Source organism: Macaca thibetana, chromosome 3 (genome assembly GCF_024542745.1).
Source record: "Macaca thibetana thibetana isolate TM-01 chromosome 3, ASM2454274v1, whole genome shotgun sequence".
NCBI lineage: Eukaryota > Metazoa > Chordata > Mammalia > Primates > Cercopithecidae > Macaca > Macaca thibetana.
In genome coordinates, this window is record NC_065580.1 from 136436710 (window position 1) to 136461908 (window position 25199).

General features: G+C 53.1%; 2 protein-coding genes across 2 annotated transcripts in view; one reads left to right on the top strand and one right to left on the bottom strand.

Moving 5' to 3' along the window:
* The window catches only part of ABHD11 (abhydrolase domain containing 11), a 997569-nt gene that overhangs the window by 167294 nt on the left and 805076 nt on the right, over positions 1–25199 (top strand). The window lies entirely within an intron of this gene.
* GTF2IRD1 (GTF2I repeat domain containing 1) overlaps positions 1–25199 on the bottom strand; it is a 228559-nt gene that overhangs the window by 48406 nt on the left and 154954 nt on the right. Inside the window, exons 10-18 of the mRNA XM_050783657.1 lie at positions 21144–21327; positions 19520–19545; positions 18388–18496; positions 16591–16628; positions 16003–16083; positions 14482–14571; positions 9340–9387; positions 8337–8402; positions 6727–6910 (exon numbers count right to left, since the gene is read on the bottom strand). Coding sequence (XP_050639614.1) covers positions 6727–6910; positions 8337–8402; positions 9340–9387; positions 14482–14571; positions 16003–16083; positions 16591–16628; positions 18388–18496; positions 19520–19545; positions 21144–21327 — 826 coding nt within the window. The remainder of the gene's footprint in view (positions 1–6726; positions 6911–8336; positions 8403–9339; positions 9388–14481; positions 14572–16002; positions 16084–16590; positions 16629–18387; positions 18497–19519; positions 19546–21143; positions 21328–25199) is intronic.

Sequence of the window (25199 nt, forward strand, 5' to 3'; positions counted from 1 at the left end):
CCCGAGCAGCGACAGTGCTTCCGCTTAAATAGCACAGCCGGCTGCCAAGGCCACGGGGAGTAACAGGAGGAGCTGGCCTCAAACCCACCAGACGGCCTCTCCCGTCGGCCACTGTGCTAACCTGCCTCCCTTTCCAAATGACAGGTGGAGAAAGCCATCGTGACTTTAAAAACTGCTCATGGCTGGGTGCGGTGGCTCAACCTGTAATCCCAGCACTTTGGCAGGCTGAGGCAGGTGGATTGCTTTGAGCCCAGGAGTTTGAGACCAGCTTGGGCAACATAGCGAGACTCCTTCTCTACAAAAAATGCAAAAATTAGCCAGGTGTGGTGGCGTGCCCCTGACGTCCCAGTTACTCAGGAGGCTGAGGCAGGATTGCTTGAGCCCAGGAGTTTAAGGCTGCAGTGAGTTATGACTGTGCCAGTACACTCCAGCCTGGGCTACAGAAAGACCTATCTCTTAAAACAAATGCTCATGGCCAGGCATGGTGGCTCATGCCTGTAATTCCAGCTACTCAGGAGGCTGAGGCAGGAGAATCACTTAAACCTGGAAGGTGGAGGCTACAGTGAGCCGAGATAGCACCACTGTACTCCAGCCTGGATGACAGAGCAAGACTCTTTCTCAAAAAAACCCACAAAAGGCCAGCAGTGGTGGCTCACGCCTCTAATCCCAGCACTTTGGGAGGCCAAGGTGGACGGATCACTTGAGGTCAGGAGTTTGAGACCAGCCTGGCCAACATGGTGAAATCTCGTCTCAACTAAAAATACAAAATTTAGCCAGGTGTAGTGACATGCGCCTGTTATCCCAGCTACTCAGGAGGCTGAGGCAGGGGAATCGCTTGAAGCCAGGAGGGGGAGGTTGCAGTGAGCCGAGATCACGCCACTGCACTCCAGCCTGGGCAACAGAGTGAGTGAGACTCTGTCTCAAAAAATCGAAAAAAAAAAAAAAAAAACCCACAAAACCCAAAAAACCAATGATCATGAGTACAAGCTGTCTTCTGCACGAAACCATAAAAAATGTCATTCTTGAGGACTTGCTATTGAATTGGCAGCTAACCTCAAGCTGCCTGGGTGCCACTGGTTTATGGTTTGAGGGAGTGGGCGTAGAAAGCAAAAAGAAACCAGAATGAGACCCTGTCTCTAAGAATTTTTAAAAAATAAAATAAAATTCAAACTCTTTAAGCTGGCCCAAAACCCATGTGATCTGGCCCCTGCTACCTTTTTATTTTTATTCTTTGATATTTTTTTGTTTTGTTGTGTTTTTGTTTTTTTGAGACAGAGTTTTGCTCTTGTCGCCCAGGCTAGAGTGCAGTGGTGCGATCTCAGCTCACTGCAACCTCTGTCTACCGGGTTCAAGCAATTCTCCTGCCTCAGTCTTCCGAGTAGCTGGGATTATAGGCGCCCACCACCATGCCTGGCTAATTTTTGTATTTTTAGAGACAGGGTTTCACCATGTTGGCCAGGCTGGTCTCGAACTTCTGACCTCAGGTGATCCACCCTCCTTGGCCTCCCAAAGTGCTGGGATTACAGGCATGAGCCACTGCTCCTGGCCTATTTTTCTTTTTTATAGAGATAGGGTCTCACTATGTTGCCTAGGCTGGTCTCAAACTCCTGAGCTCAAGCAATCCTCCCGCCTCAGCCTCCCAAAGAGCTAGGATTATAGGCGTGGGCCACCACGCCTGGTCCCCTGCAACCTCCTGGGCCTCAATCTCATCTTCCTTCCCTCACTCACCCTGTACCAGCTACAAGGGCACCTTGTGAGCCTTCAAACACACAAGCATGTTCTTGCCTCAGGGACTTTGCATGACTTTTTCTCTGTCCCCATAGTCTTTTTAATTTTTTTGAGACAGAGTCTCCCTCTGTCACTAAGGCTGTAGTGCAATGGCGTGATTTCGGCTCACTGCAACCTCTGCCTTCTGGGTTCAAGCGATTCTCCTGCCTCAGCCTCCTGAGTAGCTGGAACTACAGGTGCACGCCACCACGCCCAGCTAATTTTTGTATTTTTAGTAGAGGCTGGGTTTCACCATGTTGGCCAGGCTGGTCTTGAACTCCTGACCTCGTGATCTGCCTGCCTTGGCCTCCCAAAGTGCTGGGATTACAGCTGTGAGCCACTGCGCCTGGCCTGTCCCCACACTATGCACAGTGGCTGTCCCTCTCACTTCATTGGGTCGCTGCTCCAATGTCACCTCCTTATCCAGGTTCCTCCTGTCCCTCTCTCCTCCTCACTCTGAGTTATATGCTGTCACAGCAGTTATCTCTACCTGACATGATATTTTGATTTTTGTCTGGATGACATTGGCAACTCCAGGGCAGGACTTGGTGGCATTTACCACTGGGCTGCAAGCCCAGGACCTGGCAGGTGCCCAGGATGGTTTTTTAGTTTGTCTCTTGCGTTTTATTTCTTTATATATTTATTTATTTGAGAAGGAGTCTCACTCCGTCGCCCAGGCTGGAGTGCAGTGATGCAATCTGAGCTCACTGCAACTTCCACCTCCCAGGTTCAAGAGATTCTCGAGCCTCAGCCTCCTGAGGAGCTGGGACTACAGGTGTGCATCACCAAGCCCAGCTAATTTTTGGTACTTTTAGTAGAGATGGGGTTTCACCATGCTGGCCAGGCTGGTTTCGAACTCTCGACCTCAAGTGATCCATCTGCCTCAGCCTCCCAAAAGTGCTGGGTTTACAGGGGCGAGCCACCATGCCCGGCCTCTCTTTGTATTTTTAAAGGGACGAGGTCTTGCTCTGTCACCTAGGCTGGAGTGAACTGATGCCATCAGAGCTCACTGCAGTCTGGACCTTCTGTGCTTAAGCGATTCTTCCGCCTTCTGCCTCAGTCTCCCAAGTATCTGGGACTATAGGCACATACCACTGCACCTGTCTAATTTTTTAATTTTAAAAATAAAATAGAGATGGGGTTGCTATGTTGACCAGACTGGTCTCGAACTCCTAGCCTCAAGTGACCCTCCTGTTTTGTTCTCCCAAAGTGCTGGGATTACAGGTGTGAGAATTTTTAAAATTTTTTGTAGAGATGGGGTCTTGATACATTGCCCAGGCTGCTCTCAAATTCCTGGGCTCAAGCGATCCTCCTGTCTGGGCCTCTTAAGGTGCTGGGATTACAGGCGTGAGCCATCACGCCTGGACAAAATGTAGCTTTTAAAAAATTTAAAAACTTTTTTTTTGAGACAGGGTCTTACTCTGCCACCCAGACTGGAGTGCAGTGGTGCGATCAAGGCTCACTGCAGCCTCGACCTCCTGGCTCAAGCGATCCTCCCACCTCAGCCTCCCGAGTAGCTGGGACTACAGGTGTGCACCATCAAGCCTGGCTATGTTTTTTTTTTTTCCTAGAGATGGGGTTTCACCATGTTGCCCAGGCTGGGAATTTGTTGAAGGAAGCTCTCCTTCAACCAGTACAGTACTATACATGTATATAGTAGAGCCAATTACTGTACTATAATTACACATATTCTCTTGTGAATCTTTATTTCCCTATGTTTTCACACATCTGATGGGCTATATGTCTATCACAAGTTTATCCTTAAACCACCTGAAATGCGATCTTCCCTTTTTATTTTATTTTATTTTTGAGACAAGAGTGTTACTCTGTCCCCCCGGCTGAAATGCAGGGGTGTGATCTTGGCTTACTGCAACCTCCGCCTCTCAGGTTCGAGTGATTCTCCTTTCTTCGCCTCTCGAATAGCTGGGATTACAGGTGCATGCCACCATGCCTGGCTAATTTTTCTTTTCTTTTCTTTTTTTTTTTTTTTTTTGAGACGGAGTCTCGCTGTGTCGCCCAGGCTGGGGTGCAGTGGCGTGATCTCGGCTCACTGCAAGCTCCGCCTCCCGGGTTCACGCCATTCTCCTGCCTCAGCCTCCGAGTAGCTGGGACTACAGGCGCCCGCCACCACGACCGGCTAGTTTTTTGTATTTTTAGTAGAGACGGGGTTTCACCATGTTAGCCAGGATGGTCTCGATCTCCTGACCTCGTGATCCACCCGCCTCGGCCTCCCAAAGTGCTGGGATTACAGGCTTGAGCCACCGCGCCCGGCCTTCTTTTCTTTTTTTTTGAGACAGAGTTTGCTCTTGTTGCCCAGGCTGGAGTGCAATGGCGCGATCTTGGCTCACTGCAACTTCTACCTCCTGGGTTCAAGCAATTCTCCTGCCTCAGCCTCCCAAGTAGCTGGGATTATAGGCACCCGCCACCATGCCCGGCTAATTTTGTATTTTTTAGTAGAGACGGGGTTTCTCCATATTGGTCAGGCTGGTCTCGATCTCCCAACCTTGGGTGATCCACCCACCTCAGTCTTTCAAAGTGCTGGGATTACAGGTATGAGCCACCGATCCCAGCCTTAATTTTTGTATTTTCAGTAGTCCTGATCTCAAGTGATCTGCCCACCTCAGTCTCCCAAAGTGCTGAGATAACAGGTGTGAGCCACTGGGCGTGGCCTCAATCTTCCTTTTAATATGCCCAGACACACCAGGCATGTGGCTGCATTTCACCCTGGCCTGCTGAAGCCTTTGATTCTACTGCATGAATCACGACTCTTGCTCTCCAGCCCTGTTGCGTAGCTTTTTGCTATCTGGTCTTTGTGTGTCGTGGAGCAGCAGCCTCCCTCCTGGCATAGAGCAGGCCCTGGAGAAGAGCTCCCTGTCCCAGCGGGTCTCCTCGCCACTGTATGCAAAAATGATGCTGTGAGTCTCCCAGTCTGAGAACCATCTATTTCCCAGGAGGAACAAACACTTAAGAGTCTCTTCTTTCTTGCCGTTTTCAAGCAAACCAATCCTAATTTTTTTTTTTTTTTTGAGACAGAGTCTCGATCTGTCGCCAAGGCTGGAATGTAGTGGCGTGATCTCAGCTCAGTGCAACCTCCGCCTCCCGGGTTCAAGTGATTCTCATGCCTCTGCTGATGACAGGGAGATTACAGCTGGGATTACAGGCGTGAGCCACCACACCTGGCTGATCTGTGTATTTTTAGCAGAGATGGGATCTCGCCATGTTGGCCAGACTGGTTTCGAACTCCTGACCTCAAGTGATCTGCCTACCTTAGCCTCCCAAAGTGCTGGGATTACAGGCACGAGCCATCATGCCTAGCTGTAAACCAAGCCTAAATGTATGCTATTACAGTAACACAGAAGTAACAAACACATAATAGAAATATGATCCTCCCATTCCCTGTTTTTTTTTTTTTTTGAGGAGACGTCTTACTCTGTTACCCAGGCTGGAGTACAGTGGTGCAATCATAGCTCACGGGAGCCTCCAAACCCCTCCTGGGCTTAAGGGAGCCTCCAAACCCCTCCTGAGTAGCTGAGATTACAGGTGTGCACCACCATGCCCAGCTAATTTAAATTTTTTTTTGTAGAGATGGGGTTTCGTTATGTTGCCCATGCTAGTCTGGAACTCCTGGCCTCAAGTGATCCTTCTGCTTCGGCCTCCTGAGTAGCTGAGACTACAGGCATGTGCTGCCACACCAGAGTTTAAAAACAAAAAATTTGTAGTGACACAGTCTTGCTATGTTGCCCAGGCTGGTCTTGAACTCCCGGGCTCAAGCAATCCTCACACCTCAGCTTCCCAAAGTGCTGGGATTATAGGCATGAGCCACTGTTCCTGAAATCCCCCGGCCTGAGGAGAGGCCCGTAGAGGGTGAGGCCCTGTCTATCCCCACATTTCACTCCCGCCCCCACCCCATCTCTCCTCCCCTGCCATCCACCTCCCCTTGGCCTCTCGGTCTCTTCCTTCTCTCCATCCCACACAGGGTGTATCCACGGGCACACAGGGTATATCCACGGGTGCTGCCCCAGGCCCTCACTGGCAAAAACACAACACGCTCAAAGAAACAGAAAGAGCCTGGAGAAGCCACTGCTGGACTTTCCCATCCTAGGACGATGGGGCATTGCCTCCAGCTCCTGGCCCAGGACACCAACACGCCAGCCTGGAGAACCCATGAGCTGATGGGACGTTCCCATTCTGCATCTGGACAAACTGAACACTGCTCTCCTGAGACTGCGAAAGGGGTCAGCTCGGTGGCTTTGGGTCTGGCAGGCCTGGGGAGCCTCAGGTCTGCCAACTGCAGCCAAACCCTATCTAATACCCTGCTGCCAAAAAAAAAAGAGAGAGAGAGAGAGAAAAGAAAGGCCTGGTGCGGTGGCTCATGCCTATAATCGCAGCACTTTGGGAGGCTGAGGTGGCTGGGTCATTTGAGGTCAGTAGTTCAAGACCAGCCTGGTCAACATGATGAAACTCTGTCTCTGCTAAAAATACAAAAATTAGCTGGGCATGGTGACACGCACCTGTAGTCTCAGTTACTCAGGGGGCTGAGGCAGGAGAATTACTTGAACCAGGAAACGGAGGTTGCAGTGAGCCAAGTTCGCACCACTGCGCTCCAGCCTGGGAGACAGAGTGAGAATGAGACTCTGTCAAAAAAAAAAAAAAAAAAAAAAAAAGAAATAGCAGCGAGGTGCAGTGGCTCACGCCTACAATCACTTTGGGAGGCCGAGGCAGGAGATGGCTTGAGTCCAGAAGTTTGAGAACAGTCTGGGCAATGTGGCCAGACCCTATCTCTAAAAACAAACAAACAGAAAAAAATCAAAACATTAGCCGTGCGTGGCACACACCTGTGGTCCCAGCTATTCGGGTGGCTGAGGCACGAGAATCGCTCGATGGCAGTTTGGTGCTGCTCCTGCCCCCGGGTGCTGAGCAGGCCTGGTGCTGTCTCCCATGGACCTGGTCGGGCCTTACCTCTTGATGACAAACTGGATGCTGTTGCTGGCCTCCAGAATCTTCCGGAGCTTGGCGATCCCGAAGCAGTTGGGCCTGCGGAGGGAGATGCCTTCAGGGAGTCCCACCACGAAGAGCTCCTCCGGGTGCATCAGAAACTTCGAGTACGGCACCTTGACGGGCTCCGAGATGCCAATGGCCTTGGCTGCGGAGACATGGCTGCTGTAGGGCCACCCAGTGCCACGGGGCCAGGAACCTCCACCCGTGTCCCGTGCCTGTGTGGGGGCCAAAGCTGCAAGAGCCCTTTTAAGGGTCTGCCAGCCTTCCTGGCAGGTAGAAAGAATGGCCCCCCAGCCTGCAGGAAAGGAACCTGGAGCTCAGAGACGACGTGACTTGTCTGAGGTCACAGAGTCACCAAATAGCAGAGCCAGGGGACAAGACCTCAACCCAGGGATACCCCAAAGCCCACACTGGGTCCGCACCCTCATGCCCAGGCAGCACGGAAGCTACCACTAATGGCTGCTGAGATTCGGCATCGCTTCCCCCAAGTCCACCGGGCCTCATCCTTCCAGTAAGGCCCTCCAAGTGTCCCTTCTGCCACCATAAGCAACCCCACATGCTGGCGTGGCCCAACACCCATGCCTTGGAACGAGCCCGATCTCTGCCACTGAGTAGTGTGGGGCCTTGGACGAGTCACACCCCTTTACCAGGCCTCAGTTCTCCTCATGTGTAAAGTGGGACTTAGGACATGGGGATTTTGTGAGATGGGATACAAGAACACGGGGGGCTGGGCACGGTGGCTCACGCCTGTAATCCCAGCATTTTGGGAGGCCAAGGCGGGTAGATCACCTGAGGTCAGGAGTTTGAGACCAGCCTGGCCAGCATGGTGACCTTGTCTCTATTAAAAATACAAAAATTGGCCGGGCGCAGTGGCTCAAGCCTGTAATCCCAGCACTTTGTGAGGCCGAGACGGATGGATCACGAGGTCAGGAGATCAAGACCATCCTGACTAACATGGTGAAACCCCATCTCTACTAAAAAATACAAAAAAACTAGCTGGGTGAGGTGGCGGGCGCCTGTAGTCCCAGCTACTCGGGAGGCTGAAGCAGGAGAATGGCATGAACCCGGGAGGCGGAGCTTGCAGTGAGCCGAGATCCGGCCACCACACTCCAGCCTGGGCGACAGAGCGAGACTCCATCTCAAAAAAAAAAAAAAAAACAACCAAAAAAACCCAAAAATTAGCCAGGCGTGGTGGCAGGCACCTGTAATTCCAGCTACTCGGGAGGGTAAGGCAGGAGAATCGCTTGAACCTGGGAGGTGGAGGTTGCAGTGAGCTGACATTGTGCCTGGGCGACAGAGTGAGACTCCATCTCAAAAAAAAAAAAAAAAAAAAAAAAACAGAACATGGGGAAGCACCTAGCCTCATTCCGGGCACACCACTGATGTTATCTTATCTTATTCTTTTTTTTTTTAAGGTGGGTCCCAGCTCCTCTCTTCCCTCCCTCCCTTGTCCCTGCCCAGAGAGCAGCTGGGATGGGAACGGCCAAGGGGATAGGTCCAAAGCCCTTCTGCAAACAGGGCAGCTGGAGGTGGGCTGGGATGTCCCCAACCCTGTCCCACTTCTTGCTCACCATATCGTGTGTTGAAGAGCAGCTCCACCTGCTTCCGCAGGGGCCGGATCACATCACCGTGGCTGTCTGGAAGGCAAAAGGCAGTCTGTTGAGGCTCTTTGGTGGCAGCTTCTCGGCTGATGTTTCTGCTCTGCTGGTACCAAGATTGGCCCCGTGATCTTGGAATGGGGGAAGGCTGGGGCGGTGGCAGTGGGTAACTTATTTCCTCAGAAATGGCACACGCAGACAGGTTCACAATTCCTGGGCTCACATTCTTGTTTGTGAAATCAAATCTAGGGAACTGCCAGGTTGAACGAAGATTTGGAAGGTTCTGTGGACTAGGAGTGACGATGGGTCTTTCTAGGTATGTGACTGAGTATAGTATGTGACTGAGAACTAGTGGGTACACACTAAGCCTGCAAATTGAGCACGCTGCCACCAGGTGGCAGTGGAACTGTGTTAAGACTTCCTGGTTCCTCTTGCCAGGCTGGGTTTGGGGAAGTGACAAACCTCTCCTCTGACACTCACTCATTCCATTCCAGGATACTCCAGAGGTGAAACAGACCCACCCTCACGTTGGCCTCCCTTTCTGTCCTACTTCCATTCTCAGCAGGGAGAGAATTCTCACGTTCCTGAGAATGGGCGTGTCTGCTGGACACAAAGCCAATTTTGTGCTTTCAGGCCTCTATTCTACTTGTCCAGATAGAGGAGGCTCAGTTCCCAGCCTTAAAACTTTTGCGGAAAGCAGCAGGGTGTGTAATAAAAACAAAGGCTTGCAATTTCCCTTAGCAGTGGGAACTGCTTGCACCTTTGACCAGGTACCTCCTGGTTCTAGAAGACAGGTCCTTAATTAAATCTCCTCCCACCTCAGGCAGCCCACAGGACTCCCACTCCAAAACCAGGGTGCTGGAGAAAGATGGGATGGAGAGAAGGAAGAGACCGAGAGGCCAAAGGGAGGTGGACGGCAGGGGAGGAGAGATGGGGTGGGGGCGGGAGTGAAATGTGGGGGTAGACAGGGCCTCACCCTCTACAGGCCTCTCCTCAGGCCGTGGGTCCTCGCTCAGGCCTTTGTCTAAAAGAGAACAGAGGATGCCGGGAAGCCACGTTCATCATCTCCTAAGCCACGCACTGCCGATGTCAGACCAGAGAGCTGGGGAATGGCAGGCCAGGGGGCCCCAACTTTGAAGCATGGCACCCACTCCAATGAGATCAGAGACCCCGATTCCATACAGGTGCCCACCCTGGCCTTCACACGAAAGCAGGCTGAGATCATTTTGTGTGCATCTCCCAAGCTAGTCTGTTCTAGACACGGAGGACACGTAGGAACAAGACAAAGTCCTCGGCCGCGTGCAGTGGCTCACGCCTGTAATCCCAGCACTTTGGGAGGCCGAGGTGTGTGGATCACTTGAGGCCAGGAGTTTGAGACCAGCTTGGCCAACATGGGGAAACCCTGTTTCTACTAAAAATTGGCTGGGCATGGTGGTGCATGCCTGTAATCCCAGCTACTCAGGAGGCTGAGGCAGGAGAATCATCTGAACCTGGGAGGCAGAGGTCATGACACTGCACTCCAGCCTGGGCAACAGAGTGAGACTCCGTCTCAAAAAAACAAAACAAAACAAAACAAAAAAAACCATCCAAGTGAGAACACGGGACAATTTGTTTTAAAATAGTCATCACACGAGTTAGCACATAGATAAAAACATACAAAGGGTAGATACTAGGAATACTAGTGGTTGCCTGAGGAGGGTGCGATTAGAGCTTTTTCCTTTATGTGTTACATGGTTTTTTGTTTTAAGAGATGGGGTCTTGCTCTATTGCCCAGGCTGGAGTGCAGTGGTGCCATCACAGCTCACTACAGCCTCAACCTCTTGGGCTCAAGCAATCCTCCCGCCTCAGCCTCCCGAGTAGCTGGGACTACAGGTAGGTACCACCACATCCAGCTAATTGTTTTATTTTTTGTAGAGATGGGGTCTTGCCACGCTGCCCAGGCTGGTTGTAAACTCCTGGGATCAAGCAATCCACCTGCCTCAGTCTCCTCAGTAGCTGCGAGTAGAGGTATGCACCACCACGGCTGGCTACTTTTTAAAATTTTTTGTAGAGACAGGGTTTCGCCATGTTGCCCAAGCTGGTCTCAAACTCCTGGGCTCAAACAATCCTCCTACCTCGGCCTCCCAAAGTGCTAGGATTATAGACATGAGCCACTGCACCTGCTCAATGTGTTACATAGTTCTATATCATTTAACTGTTTCATATCATACATGTGCAAACAGAAAAAGCACACACATGCAAAATCCTTTAATCCATGGTGGTCCTGGACATCTCAGAATGTTCTTTTTTGTTGTTGTTTTGTTCTTCTTGAGACAGAATGTTGCTCTGTCACCCAGGCTGGAGTGTAGTGGTTCAGTCTCAGCTCACTGCAACCTCCACCTCCCAGATTCAAGCGATTCTCCTGCCTCAGCCTCCCAAGTAGCTGGGATTACAGGCACCCACTATCAGAATTTTCTTTTTCTAGACAGTTTCGCTCTTGTCACCCAGGCTGGAGTGCAAAGGTGCGATCTTGGCTCACTGCAACCTCTGCCTCCTGGGTTCAAGTGAATCTCCTGCCTCAGTCTCCCAAATAGCTGGGATAACAGGTGCACACGACCAAGCCCAATTAATTTTGTATTTTTAGTGGAGACAGAGTTTCGCCATGTTGGCCAGGCTGGTCTCGAACTCCTGATCTCAGGTGATCCACCCGCCTTGGCCTCCCAAAGTGCTGGGATTATAGGCATGAGCTACCATGCCCAGTCAGAATTTTCTTAATTCATCAGGTTTGACTGGGGTGCCTAGGAAGGAGCCCTGCATGGGAAACATGTTTTCCAGCTCAAGGCTGTGTGACCTTGGGAAGGTAGATGAGCCTTGCTGAGCCTGTGTTCTGCTCCGTGAAACAAACAGCAATGATGCTGTGCTCATCCAAGGCCCCCAGCCCCTGCAGTGCCACTCAGCCTCTGGCTGAGAGTGCTGCCTGGAGGCTTCCACGGGTTTTTTTTTTTTTTTTTTTTTTTTTTTGAGACGGAGTCTCGCTATGTCGCCCAGGCTGGAGTGCAGTGGCGCAATCTCAGCTCACTGCAAGCTCCGCCTCCTGGGTTTACGCCATTCTCCTGCCTCAGCCTCCTGAGTAGCTGGGACTACAGGCGCCCGCCACCGCGCCCGGCTAATTTTTTGTATTTTTAGTAGAGACGGGGTTTCACCGTGGTCTCGATCTCCTGACCTTGTGATCTGCCCGCCTCGGCCTCCCAAAGTGCTGGGATTACAGGCGTGAGCCACCGCGCCCGGCTTCCACGGGGTTTTCTAACGCCACTTCAAACCCAGCTGGGCGCCATGCCAATTCCTTAGCTGCCACGCCATGCTGTCATCTCAGCCTGAGCTTGGCGTCAACCAAACTCTGGCTAGCTACGCCACAGACTGCTGTCAAGTCTAGTCATGCCCAGTTTGTGCTGGACAAATCAGATGTTTTTTTCCTTCATTACCAAAGTATTAAAAGTGCATCGTAACTGACTTAGAAAATAAAAAACACAAATCATTTTGCCTAACACTGCTACTGTTTTGCTGTACCCTTGTTTTTCCCCAGTGATTACGATGGCAACACAGTTGTAAGCTAAGCACAACCAATTTTTCTTCTTTTGCTTAGCGTTACACCCTAAGCATCCTTCCTTGTGGCCCATTTTTGTTTGTTTGTTTTTGAGAGAGAGTTTCACTCTGTTGCCCAGGCTATACTGCAGTGGTGTGATCTCAGCTGCAAACTCCACCTACCAAGGTTCAAGAGGTTTTCCTGCCTCAGCGTCCCAAGTAGCTGGGACTGCAGGTGCCTGCCACCATGCCCAGCTAGTTTTTTTGGTCTTTTTAGCAGAGATGGGGTTTCACTAGGTTGGCCAGGCTGATCTTGAACTCCTGGCCTCAGGCGATCTGCCCGCCTTGGCCTCCCAAAGTGCTGGGATTATGCAGTCCTCAGTCTTCATGCCCGGCCTATTTTTGTTTTTTTGAGATGGTGTCTTGCTGTGGCACCCAGACTGGAGTGCAGTGGTACCATCATAGCCCACTGCAGGCTCTAACTCCTGGGCTCAATGGATCCTCTTGCCTCGGCCTCCTGAGTAGATGGGACTATTCACAGGTCCCACTATGCCTGTCTAAATTTGTATCTATCTATGTATCTATCTATTTATTTATTTATTTTGAGGCAGAGTTTCGCTCTGTCACCCCAGCTGGAGTGCAATGGCAAAATCTTGGCTCACTGCAACCTCTGCCTCCTGGGTTCAAGTAATTCTCCTGCCTCAGCCTCCTCAGTAGCTGGGACTACAGGCACGTGCCACCACACCCAACTAATTTTTGTATTTTTAGTAGAGACAGGGTTTCACCATGCTGGCCTGGCTGGTTTTGAACTCCTAACCTCAAGTGATCTGCCCGCCTCAACCTCCCAAAGTGGTGAATTACAGGTGTGAGCCAATGCGCCTGACCTCTTTATTTATTTTAAGACAGGGTCTTGCTCAGTGGCACCATCATGGCTCACCACAGCCTCAACCTCCTGGGCTCAATCAATCCTCCCACCCCAGCCTCCCAAGTAGCTAGGACTACAGACACGCACTACCAGGCCCAACTAATTTGTGTATTTTTTGTAGCGATAAGGTTTCACCATGTTGCCCAGGCTGGTCTCAAGCTCCTGGGCTGAGGCAATTCTCCTGACTTGGCCTCCCAAAGTATTGAGATTATAGGTGTGAGCCACTGTGTCAGTCAATTAAAAAAAAAAACCTTATAGAGATGGGGTCTTGCTATGTTGCGCAGGCTGGTCTCGAACTCCTGGCCTCAAGCAGGCCCCTCACCTTGGCCTCCCAGTGTGCTGGAATTACAGGCGTGAGCCACCTCACCCTGCCTATTTTACTTATTTGCTTACTGTTTATCTCTCCACACGAGGATGTGTACCCCATCAGGTGGGGACACCTGTTTGGTCCACTGCTTTCTCCCCAGCCCCTTACGCAGGACCTACTACACAGCAGGTACTCAATAAATATTTGTTGAGGCAGGGCGTGGTGGCTCACGCCTGTAATCTCAGCACTTTGGGAGGCCGAGGCAGGAGGATCATTTGAGGTCAGGAGTTGGAGACCTGCCTGGCCATCGTGGTGAAACCCCCTCTCTACTAAAAATACAAAAAAATTAGCCAGGCATGGTGGCAGGTGCCTGCAATCCCAACTACTCAGGGTGAGTCAGGAGAACTGCTTGAACCCAGGAGGCGGAGGTTGCAGTGAGCCGAGACTGCACCACTGCACTCCAGCCTGGGCGACAGAGTGAGGCTCCATCTCAAAAAATATAAGAGATGGGTCTCTCTGTGTTGCCCAGGGTGATCGCGAACTCCCGCCTCAAGTAATCCCCTAGCCTTGGCTTCCCAAAGTGCTGGGATTACAGGCACGAGCCACCTTAGCCTGCCTATTTTACTTATTTGTTTACTATCCATCTATCTCTTCACATGAGGATGTGCACCCCAGGAGGTGGGGATTTCTGCTTGCTTCACTGCTTTGTCTCCAGCCCCTTACACAGGACCTGGTACACAACAGATGCTCAATAAATAGTTGTTGGAATAAACGGACAAATTAATCCCAACAGGTGGCTCCTGGGAAGGATGCTGGGTCTTGTTACAAATGGAGCCTATGGCTGGGCACGGTGGCTCATGCCTGCAATCCCAGCACTTTGGGAGGCCGAGGCAGGTGGATCACCTGAGATCGGGAGTTCAAGACTAGCCTGACCAACATGGCGAAAGCCCGCCTCTACTAAAAATACAAAATTAGCCGGGCGTGGTGGCACATGCCCATAATCCCAGCTACTCAGGAGGCTGAGGCAGGAGAATCACTTGAACCCGGGAGGCAGAGGTTGCGGTGAGCCGAGATCGCGCCACTGCACTCCAGCCTGGGCAACAAGAGTGAAACTCCATCTCTAAATAAATAAATAAATACATAGAGCCTACTTGAGGTTTCCAAAAGGAACCCAACCTCGGACTGGGGTCAGGCGTATATTAGGTTTCCTCTACTAGAGGCGCTCAACACCAAGAAAAGCCTGGGGGACTGCCTGGCCCACCCCTGTCCCTTTGCTCCCTGGAGAGATAAGTCCCAAGCACCACCAGCCCAGGTCCATTTCTTACCTGTCAGCATCTCCATCCCATAACCAGAATCCTCTGATGGCAGGTGCCCAGGCATTGAGTCTGTCATTTCCTCAGAGGTTGGCGAGGGGTCTGAAGACGAAACTCCAAATGACACGGGTGTCTTCTGCCTGTCATACTCCTGTCACAGTCCCTCGGGGACCACCCAGCCCAGTCTCCCCACAGACAAGAGTCCTTTTCTTTCTCTCTCTCTCTTTTTTTTTTTTTTGTTCGAGATGGAGTCTCACTCTGTCGTGCAGGCTGCAGTGCAGTGGTGCCATCTCAGCTCACTGTAACCTCCCCCTCCCGGGTTCAAGTGATTCTCCTGCCTCAGCCTCCCGAGTAGCTGGGACTACAGGTGTGAGCCACCACACTTGGCTAATTTTTGTATTTTTAGTAGAGATGGGATTTCACCGTGTTGGCCAGGCTGGTCTCTAACTCCTGACCTCAGGTGATCCGCCCACCTCGGCCTCCCAAAGTGCTGGGATTACAAGTGTGAGTCACCTTGCCTGGCCATTTCTTTTTTTTTTTTTTTTTTTTTTTTTTGAGACGGAGTCTCGCTGTGTCTCCCAGGCTGGAGTGCAGTGGCGTGATCTCGGCTCACTGCAAGCCCCGCCTCCCGGGTTCACGCCATTCTCCCGCCTCAGCCTCCCAAGTAGCTGAGACTACAGGCGCCCGCCACCACGCCCGGCTAGTTTTTTTTTTTGTATTTTTAGTAGAGACGGGGTTTCACCATGTTAGCCAGGATAGTCTCGATCTCCTGACCTCGTGATCCACCCGCCTCGGCCTCCCAAAGTGCTGGGATTACAGGCTTGAGCCACCGCGCCCGGCCCATTTCTTTTTTTTGAGATAGGGTCTCACTGTGTTGCCCAGGCTGGACTACAGTGGTGTGACCACAGCTCACTGCAGCCTCCAACTCTTGGCCTCAAGTGATCCTCCTGCCTCAGCCTCCTGAGTAGCTACACCTACAGGCACATACCACCACATCTGGCTAATTTTTTGTATTTTTCGTAGAGATGGGGGTCTCGCCCAGGCTGGTCTTGAACTCCTGGCCTCAAGCAGTCCTCTTGTGTCAGCCACCCAAAATACCGGGATTACAAGCATGAGCCACTGTGCCCGGCACTGTCTTGGCTTCTAACAGTCACCCCATACTGAGGCTCCAGGGCCCAAAACTACCGTCTCCTCTGAAGATGTGGAAAATGAGGCTTGGCAGGGGGTAGGGTCAAACTCGGAGCCTCTCACGCCCACGCCTTTTTCTTCTCTCCAGCCTCACAAATCCCAGGGGAGCCAAGCCAGGGAGGTGAAGTTTGAGGGGACCTTCTGGAAGGTCAGAGCTGAGAACACTGATTCACAACATAGGGGGCAGATGTGGCCAGAAAAAGCATTCACAATACCCTAGTAGCTCTCAGAATCCAAGGAGAGAAACAGCAGCCTGGAGGCCTCTTCTTCACCAGGGCTGACCCTCGCGAGGCTAACGGTCCGGCCCTCATTTCTGCAGGGGGTGGTCAGACACCCGTCCCTTACCTGGGATGGTGACCTGAATGATGTCCAGATCCTCTGGCTCAATTTTGATAGGCCTCAGCCCGCCCAGCTCCCCAGAGGTTCCTGCAAGGAGGAAAGGAAAGATCCGGTGAAGTCTGGCATGAACTTGACTGGGCAGAGTGAGTCTTTCCAGAACATTCTGCTGTCTGTAACTTGTTAGTGAGGCCCTACCTAGGACAAGTCATGTCAGACCCCTGGCTCCTGCCCAGACTGGAACTGGAGGTTGGGGCGCCCTCAGGCCAGGCTTAGGGGCTCCAATTTACAGACCTGGTGATGGAGGCCCCCCCAGAGGGGAGGCTGCTGGTCCAAGAGCCTGGAGCCTGGGTCTGGGCATCAACAGGAGGCAGTGGTGATGCCAGCACCCAGGTCTCCATGCCCCCAACCCCAGTAAGCTCCCAGCATGCCTTGCACCTCGGCGCGGCGAGGCCTGGGGGATGCAGGTGGGCAGAGGAGGCTCGTTAGCACTCCAGGCTCATGGGCTGAGTTGAGCTCCTCCCCAAGGCTGCCGGGTAGGGCTGGTGGTTGCCCTCCCGGCCCATGATACACACAGTGGGCCCTGTTCCTTCTCACCTGGCCCGCAGTCTTCAGACATGCTGCCCTTGTCTGACCTGTGAAGGGAAGCAGGAAATGACACTTGTCAGCCAAGTCCAGGGCCACCCTGCCGTAGCCTTGCCCCTCCAGGCAGTCGGGGCCCACCGCAGTCACCACTGCAGAAGGCATCCCTGCCCCGTCACCCCCTGGCCCTCCAGGATGGTGCTCCCCACCTCCACCAGGGAGAGAGGTTCCCCGTGCCCTGTCTCCAGGGACCACAATCTCCAGGGGTGGCCGAGCCAGGCACCTGCTCACTCTCCTGGGGTGAACCATCTGGGGATCCCCCTTCCTCACCATCTGGGAGCTCTGGGGCTCCTGGCCTTGACACAGTGTCACTGCTTGTGGGGGACTGAGACCTGCAGGGCCTGGAAAGGGTTAAGAATCTGGGGAGGGGGCTGGGGAATGAAGGTGGCAGGGACCCTGGGATGGATGATTTGGTTAATTCGCTCCCTCCCAGAGAACTGCAGGGAGAGCCCTGATATGACGTGAGGATTCTGGGCTAAACGGCCCACCCCTGGTGGGCCCAGCTTGGCTACCATCCACCAACACCCCGCAAGGTCAGAATGTGCTTGCGGGGTGTTGGTGGATGGTAGCCAAGCTGAGTGCTGGGGGCAGGGTCTGGTGGGCACTCAGGACAGGCATTGAACCTGGTGTTGGTATGTGTGTATGCATGTAGGTATGTATGTATATGTATATATGCATCCACGTATTTATTTATTTTTTTTAGATGAAGTCTGGCTCTGTTGCCCAGACTGCAGTGCAGTGGCACAATCTTGGCTCACTGCAACCTCTGCTTCCAGGGTTCAAGCAATCCTCCTGCCTCAACCTCCCGAGTGGCTGGGACTACAGGCATGTGCCACCATACCCGGCTAATTATTTTTGTATTTTTAGTAGAGACAGGGTTTCGCCATGTTGGCCAGGTTGGTTTCGAACTCCTGACCTCAGGTGATCTGCCTGGCTCAGCCTCCCAAAGTGCTGGGATTACAGGCGTGAGCCATCACGCCCAGCTGCATGTTTGTATTTTTGAAACAAGGTCTTACTCTGTTGCCCAGGCTGGAGTGGAGTGCAGTGGTGCGATCATAGTTCACTGAAGCCTTGACCTCCCAGACTCAAGCAGTCCTCCCACCTCAGCCTCCCAAGTAGCTGGGACCACAGGTACCAGCTACCACACCCAGCTTACTTTTTATTTTTTGTAGAGACAAGGGTCTCACTATGTTGCCCAGGCTGGTCTCAAACTCCTGGGATCAAGAGATCCACCCTCCTTGGCCTCCCAGAGCGCTGGCATTATAGGAGTGAGCCACCAAGCCCGGCCTGGCGTGGGTGTGTATTTATTTTGAGACAGAGTCTAGCTCTGTCACCCAGGCTGGAGTACAGTAATGCAATCTCACCCGGCTAATTTTGTGTTTTTAGTAGAGATGGGGTTTCACCATGTTGCCCAGGCTGGTCTTGAACTCCTGCCTCAAGAGATCCGCCTGCCTTGGCCTACCAAAGTGCTGGGATTACAGGTGTGAGCCACCGCGCCTGGCCTAGTGTGGGCATTTAGAGGCTTCTGAGAGAGGTGACATCTGGCCAGATGTTGGGGGCAGAAGAGTTCTCTAGGTGAGCGTTCTCTAGGCAGAGGGAAGTAGGTGGAGTCTGTTTTCCCTTGCCCTCCCTTTGCACCTTCGAGGGGTGGTGGTGTGGTGGGAGCTGCCCTGGGTCCCCCCTTGCAGGTAACACAGCCTCAGCCCAGAGCAGGGCTGGCTGTGGGCCTCCGGGGCTGGGGCGGGGCCTCACCGAGCATTTCCAGCAAGGTCAAGGACGGTGGCCCTAGAGACCTCTGCAGAGGTGTCCTCTGGTGGGCTGGCTGGTTCCAGCTTCGTGGTGTCTTTGGTAAACTTGTTCCCTGTGGGGAGAGACAGGGAGGTCAGGGTGAAGGTCCTCTGGCCTCCTCTTGCTGCAGGGCCCCTGGGCAAAGGTCTCCGTGTGAAGCTGGGGGAATCCCGGGGATAGGACCTGGCCTCTGCCCATCCTTGCGGGTGCCATGTCCAGCCAACAGCCAGGAACGGGTCCTGGGGAGAGACTCTGCCGCCAGAAGGAGGAACAGCAGCCCTAGTGCCAGAGGCGGCCAGAGATTTGGGAGAGCAAGGGGCAGGAGGAAGAGGAGGCAGCAACCAGAGATGGTTCTCCTGCCCTCCAACATACTATGGGGGCTGAGCCCTTAGAAAAGGGCCAGGGCTTCCCCATGGCTGCATCACGGGACCAGGTTCTCATTTCATCGTGCCAGGAGCCCAGAGGAAGGCGCTATTATCAACCCCATGTCACAGATGTGGAAACCGAAGACCATAAGATCTTGCCCAAAGTCACAGAGCTGGTGGGAGGCGGGACCGGAACTGGGGTGCCAGGTACATGGCTCCCCAAGATCCATGATGCTTTTGCTGCCCCGCATCCTCCTCTTGGGACAGGTGTGCTGGCCCACGGGCCACTGGATGAGCTCTGGAGTCACACCACTGGGCACGCAGCAGGGACCCGTGCTCACCAGCTGGGCTTCCGTTCCTCTGTCTGCACGTGAGGATAGGAGTGGAGCCACCTTCATAGGATTGTTGGAATCAGATTAAAATAAAACATGCTGGCAGCTTCAAAGAGAGCCTGGTATAGGTACAGGGTCACTAACCTGAAACAGGTTAGTGTTCAGCTTTAGTACTATCTGTCCAGGGCATTCGAAGCTGGTAGGGGTTTTCCTGACAGTCTGTCAGCACCTAGGAGCCCGGGACCCGTTTCTGTCCCAGGACACAGAAGCCAGAGCCCAGCCTCCCTCCCTGTCTGAGGGGAGGCGCTCAGGAGGACCAAGTCCAGGGCGGTAGCAGCTGGGGTTCTGTTGGGGAATCAACCTGGAAACTTCAGAATGGACTAGATGGTCCCCACATACCTGTGAAAATTCGCTCATCAAACATCCTGGGGAGAGAAGAGAGACAGGCATGAGAACGGTGCAGGCTGGAGGGCTCTCCCGGGGCTTGGGGAGATGCCCCAGGTCCCCTTCGGTGGTGGTCACTGAATGGCACATGCACAGCTACAGCTTCAGACCTGGGCACTGAGCACACATGCAGGCAGGAGAGGGCATGTCGGAGTCTCAAAACATCCCAAACCGTTTATTTATATTCTTATTTTTGGAGACAGAGTCTCACTTTGTCACCCAGGCTGGAGTGCAGTGGTGCGATCTCGGCTCACGGCAACCCCACCTCCAGGGTTCAAGCGATTCTCCTGCCTCAGACTCCTGAGTAGCTGGGACTACAGACGTGCGCCACCGTGCCCTGCTAATTGTTGTACTTTAATTAAATAAATTAATTAATTTCTTTTTTTAGATGGAGTCTTGCTCTGTCGCCCAGGCTGGCGTGCAGTGGCGTGATCTCGGCAGGGGAGTGAGGCGTCTCAGTGTGAAAACAGAAGTCATCGTCAGCCTCGCACCCCTGGCTCTGCCTCCCATGACTGGCGTTTTTGCCTGTGTTCTAATTTCCTGCTAGGTCCCCCTTGAATCTCCACCTCCCGGGTTCAAGGGATTCTCCTCCCTCAGTCTCCTGAGTGGCTGGGATTACAGGCGTGTGCAACCACACCCGGCTAATTTTTGTATTTTTAGTAGAGAGGGGGTTCCACCATGTTGGCCAGGCGGGTCTCGAACTCCTGACCTCAGGTGATTCGCCTGCCTCGGCCTCCCAAAGAACTGGGATTACAGTAACTGGGACTGCAGGCACCTGCCACCATGCCTGGTTAATTTTTAAAATATTTTTCAGACAGGGTCTTGCCATGTTGCCTCGGCTGGTATCAGGCCTGTTTTATGTAAATGAGGCACAGAGTGGTTAAGTAACTTGCCCAAGGATGCCCAGGTCGGAAATGTCTTCACGTGCACTGATGCACTTAATGATGTTTTAATTCATGAGGGAAATGAGGTCAATGAAAAAACACCTTATGCTTATTAAACATCTGCTACATGTCAGGTGTGTTTCATTAAACATTATGCTACTCTGTCCCCCAGGTGGAGTGCAGTGGCCGGATCTCATCACTACTTTTTCATTTGCCTCAGCCTCCCGATAGTGGGACTAGGCGCCCGCCAAACTGGCTAGTGGTGGGGGGGGGCCAGGATGGTCCATTATCCCCCGTTCGGCCTCCCAAAGTGCTAGGATTACAGGCTTTTTTTTTTATGTTAGAAAACTTTAAATTTTCCCTTTTCCCTTTTTTTTTTTTAGATTTAAATTTTAATTTTTTTTGAGATGGAATCTTACTCTGCCGCCCAGGCTGGAGTGCAGTGGCGCTATCTTGGCTCACTGCAAGCTCCGCCTTCTGGGTTCACGCCATTCTCCTGCCTCAGCCTCCCGAGTAGCTGGGACTACAGGTGCCCGCCACCACGCTCGGCTACATTTTTGTATTTTTAGTAGATACGGGGTTTCACTGTGTTAGCCAGGATGGTCTCGATCTCCTGACCTCATGATCTGCCCGCCTCGGCCTTCCAAAGTGCTGGTATTACAGGCATGAGCCACTGCGCCCGGCCCCACCCGCACCTCTTAATGATGAAGTGGATGCTATGACGCTCCTCCAGGATCCGCTTCAGCTTGGGGACTCCGTAAGTGCAGGGGCGCTTGAAGGGGATCTTGTCCGGGATGCCCACAATCTCCACAGCCTCCGGGTCGCAGGCAATCTTCCGGTAGGGCACGGGGACCATGTGGTCCAGGCCCAGGGCTTCCGCTGGAAAGACAATCAAATGGCAAGACTGAGTGTGAGACAGGCTGCTGCACGCACAGGACCCGGGGGCCGCGGTCACCATCACCTTCCACCGTCCCCACTCCACTCTGGCCATGTAGCGGCCACAGGGGTCCTGCAGAAATGTCAAAATCATGTCACTTTTCTGTTAGGAAATTGGCTGGGCTGGGTGCGGTGCCTCATGCCTGTAATTCTAGCACTCCGGGAGGCTGAGGTGGGCAGATGGCTTGAGCCCAGGAGTTCAAGACCAGCCTGGGGCCGGGCGCGGTGGCTCATGCCTGTAATCCCAGCACTTTGGGAGGCCGAGGCGGGTGGATCACGAGGTCAGGAGATCGAGACCATCCTGGCTAACACGGTGAAACCCCGTCTCTACTAAAAATACAAAAAAAAATAAATAAATAAATCAGCCGGGCGTGGTGGCAGGCGCCTGTAGTCCCAGCTACTCAGGAGGTTGAGGCAGGAGAATGGCGTGAACCTGGGAGGTGGAGCTTGCAGTGAGCCGAGATCACGCCACTGTACTCCAGCCTGGGTGTCAGAGCCAGACTCCGTCTCAAAAAAAAAAAAAAAAAGACCAGCCTAGACAACATAGCAAGACCCCATCTCTGCAGAAAAGTAAAATATAAAAAGCTAGGTGTGGTGGTGCACATCTGTAGTCCCAGCTACTCAGGAGGCTGAGGCAGGAGAATCACTTGAGCCGAGGAGTCTGAAGCTGCAGTGAGCCAAGATCGTGTCACTGCACTCCAGCCTGGGCAACAGAGTGAGACCCTGTCTCTAAAAAAATAAAATAAAAAATGTCCAGTGGCTCCCATCTGATTTGGTGACAGCCAAAGTCCTACCTATGTGACTTCATCACCTCTGACCTCATCTGCCCCCTTCATGCCTCTGTGTGCTCCCCCCACCCCTGCTGCCCCCTTGGTGCTTCCCCTACCTGCCAGGAGCATACACTCAGTTCAATGCCTTTGTACTTGCTCTTCAGTCTGCTCAGATTCCTTTCTCCCAGAAATCCACAAACATCCATCCATCCATCCATCCATCCACCCACCCACCCACCCATCCGCCCATCTTTCCTTCTTTCCTCTCTCCCTCCCTCACTCCCTCCTTTCAGATATTTGCTCAAATAGCACCTTGGCAACCTAACACAGCCTCCTCCATCCCTCATTCCCTCCTCTGCTCTGTCAGTCATCCACTGGTCACCACCTGACACTACATCCACACTCATCTCTACGTGTGCTCACTGTCTAGAAAGGAAGCTGCAGAAGAACAGGGGTTTTGGCCAGGTGCGGCGGCTCATGCCTGTCATCCCAGCACTTTGGAAGGCCACAGCAGTTGGAGAATGCTTGAGCCCAGGAGTTCAAGACCAGCCCGGGCAACACACCAGTAAGAAGCCATCTCTATAAAAATACAAAAAATTAGTTGGGCGTGGTGGAGCACGCCTGTAGTCCCAGCTACTTGGCAGGCTGAGGTGGGAGGATCGCTTGAGCCCAGGAGTTCGAAGATGCAGTGAGCTGTGATTGCACCACTACACTCCAGCCTGGGCGACAGGGCGAGACTGTCTAAAAAAGAGTAGGGGTTTTGTTTTCTGTCTTGCCACTGCGACCTCAATGGAGCTGGGCACACACTAAGTGCTTTCTGCATAGTGAATATACAAATGGCTAAAAGAAGTGCCCAAGCTTGAGGCTGTCTCTTGGTGGGCAAGTGGTTGCACAGGTGAGCACAGGTGTGTCCCTTCTTCCAGGGAGGAGCTCAGCACGCCCTCCATTTACCAGCGCCATAAACAAGACACACCCCAGAAGCTCACGGCTCTGCCAACAGCCAAGCAACAGAATGCCAGGCTCATGCCCAGGTTACTTGCTCTATTTTTCCAGACTTGTGCCATTTCAGTCATTCACTTCCACCCCAGCTCCACGTTTTCATTCATTCATTCACCAAATACTTTTTTCCCCCCCCAACGGAGTCTTGCTCTGTTGCCCAAACTGGAGTGCAGTGGCACAATCCTGGCTCACTGCAACCTCTGCCGACCAGGTTCAAGCGATTCTCCCTGCCTCAGCCTCCCGAGTAGCTGGGATTACAGGTGTGCACTGCCAAGCCCAGCTCATTTTTAGTAGAGACACCATGTTGGCCAGGCTGGTCTCGAACTCCTGACCTCAGGTGATCCACCCGCCTCAGCCTCCCAAAGTGCTGGGATTACAGGCATGAGCTACTGCATCCGGCCCCACACCAAACACTTTTGAAGCACCTACTACGTTCCTAATACAAGCTGGTACTTTCTTTCTTTTTTAGAGACATGGTCTTGCTAACAGCCCAGGCTGAAGTGCAGTGGCGCAATCATTGCTCACTGCAGCCTCAACTTCTGGCTAAAGTGATCCTCCTGCCTCAGCCTTTTGCGTAGCTAGGACTACAGGCGTGCGTTACTAAGCCCAGCTATTTATTTTGTATTTTTTGGAGAGATGGGGTCTTGCTATGTTGCCCAGGCTGATCTCAAACTCCTGGGCTCAAGTGATCCTCCTGCCTCAGCCTCCCAAAGCACTGAGATTACAGGCATGAGCTACCGCTCCTGGCCTTGAGCAAGTCATTTCACGGGTCACCCTTCCCCTGGCCTGAGTATCCACTTCACTCTTGCCTCCTCGTGTGACCATGGATGGGGCCTGCACACACTGTCCTCCCTCCAGGCTCCCATATCTCCTGGTTGTTCCTCAGGCCCCTCCCTGCCCTAGCCCTGCTTCTCTGGCCACACCATGCTTTGTCTGTGTTCCTGTAAGTGCCAGCCCAGAGCTGGACCTCCCTCCAGCCCTGCCTGGGCCCTCCCGCGGGTGCCTCTGACATTGTTTTCCTGTTGACGCAGCGGCCCAGGTCTGCGTTGGTGGCTTTGGCATCCAGAACCCACTGAGAAGTCACACTTAGCTCATTGTCAAATTAAACCCTCGAAATCTCAACAGCTGGCAAGGCATCTCTCCCCACACCCCTCCACCTCCCACATCAGCAGCCACCCCCAGCCCCAGCCCTTGAGCGACTGGTCCTTTGAGTGCCTGTGAATTCGTCTCAGTCCGGTTCATCTGGTTTATCGGGGCCTGTCTTTTCAGCAGCAGGGAGATTCAGTGGACAGAGGGCCGAACCCAAACCCTGCTATTGCCCCTTGGGAAGGGGCTGCCTTCCTGCAGTGCCACCTTACACCGTCCTCGGCCCCTCACCTGGTCCCAGCATCTTCCCAGAGGACATGTCCTCGAGGCTTCCTAAAGCCTAACGTTTCTCCCAATTCTTATGTTTCTGTTTCTTCCCCCTCTGCACCACCCGCACTGGCCCAATTCACCCAGATTTGGTGGCTGGTAGAGCTGGGAGCAGGGGTTGCTCACCCACAGTCTGTGGGATACCTTGGGCTGCCAGACCCTGTTCCCACCATCCGGGGGGTCCCCAGTACTCCTGGGCAGCTGCCTTCTCCCCCGCGCAGCTCCCCAGAGGGAGCTCTGGCTTTATGGGGAACAAGGTCTTGACCACTCCACACCCAACACTCTTTGGATGCGACTCAGGAACTGACGTTTGGAAAAGGCTTGGCATTTTGGAAAGTCCAGGGCGTGGGACAGGCCAGAACACTGGCCTGGGCAGAACCCTCCCAAGGCAGGCAGAGCCGGCTCCTCCCTGGTTCCCCTCCCCCAATCTCCACCTGGCTCACACCTGCCTGGGGCGGGGAGAGACTCAGGGGCAGGTGCAGACAGCCCTTTGCAGCTCTGAGGAGTGAGGAGGCCTGGCTGGGGAGCGTGGCCACATCAAAGGCAGCCGGCTATCCCAGGCTCCTCATTAAGGCCTCCAGAGTCTTGCTCAGCCCCATCCCAATGTGGAAGGCCCAGCCCACATGCAGAGGC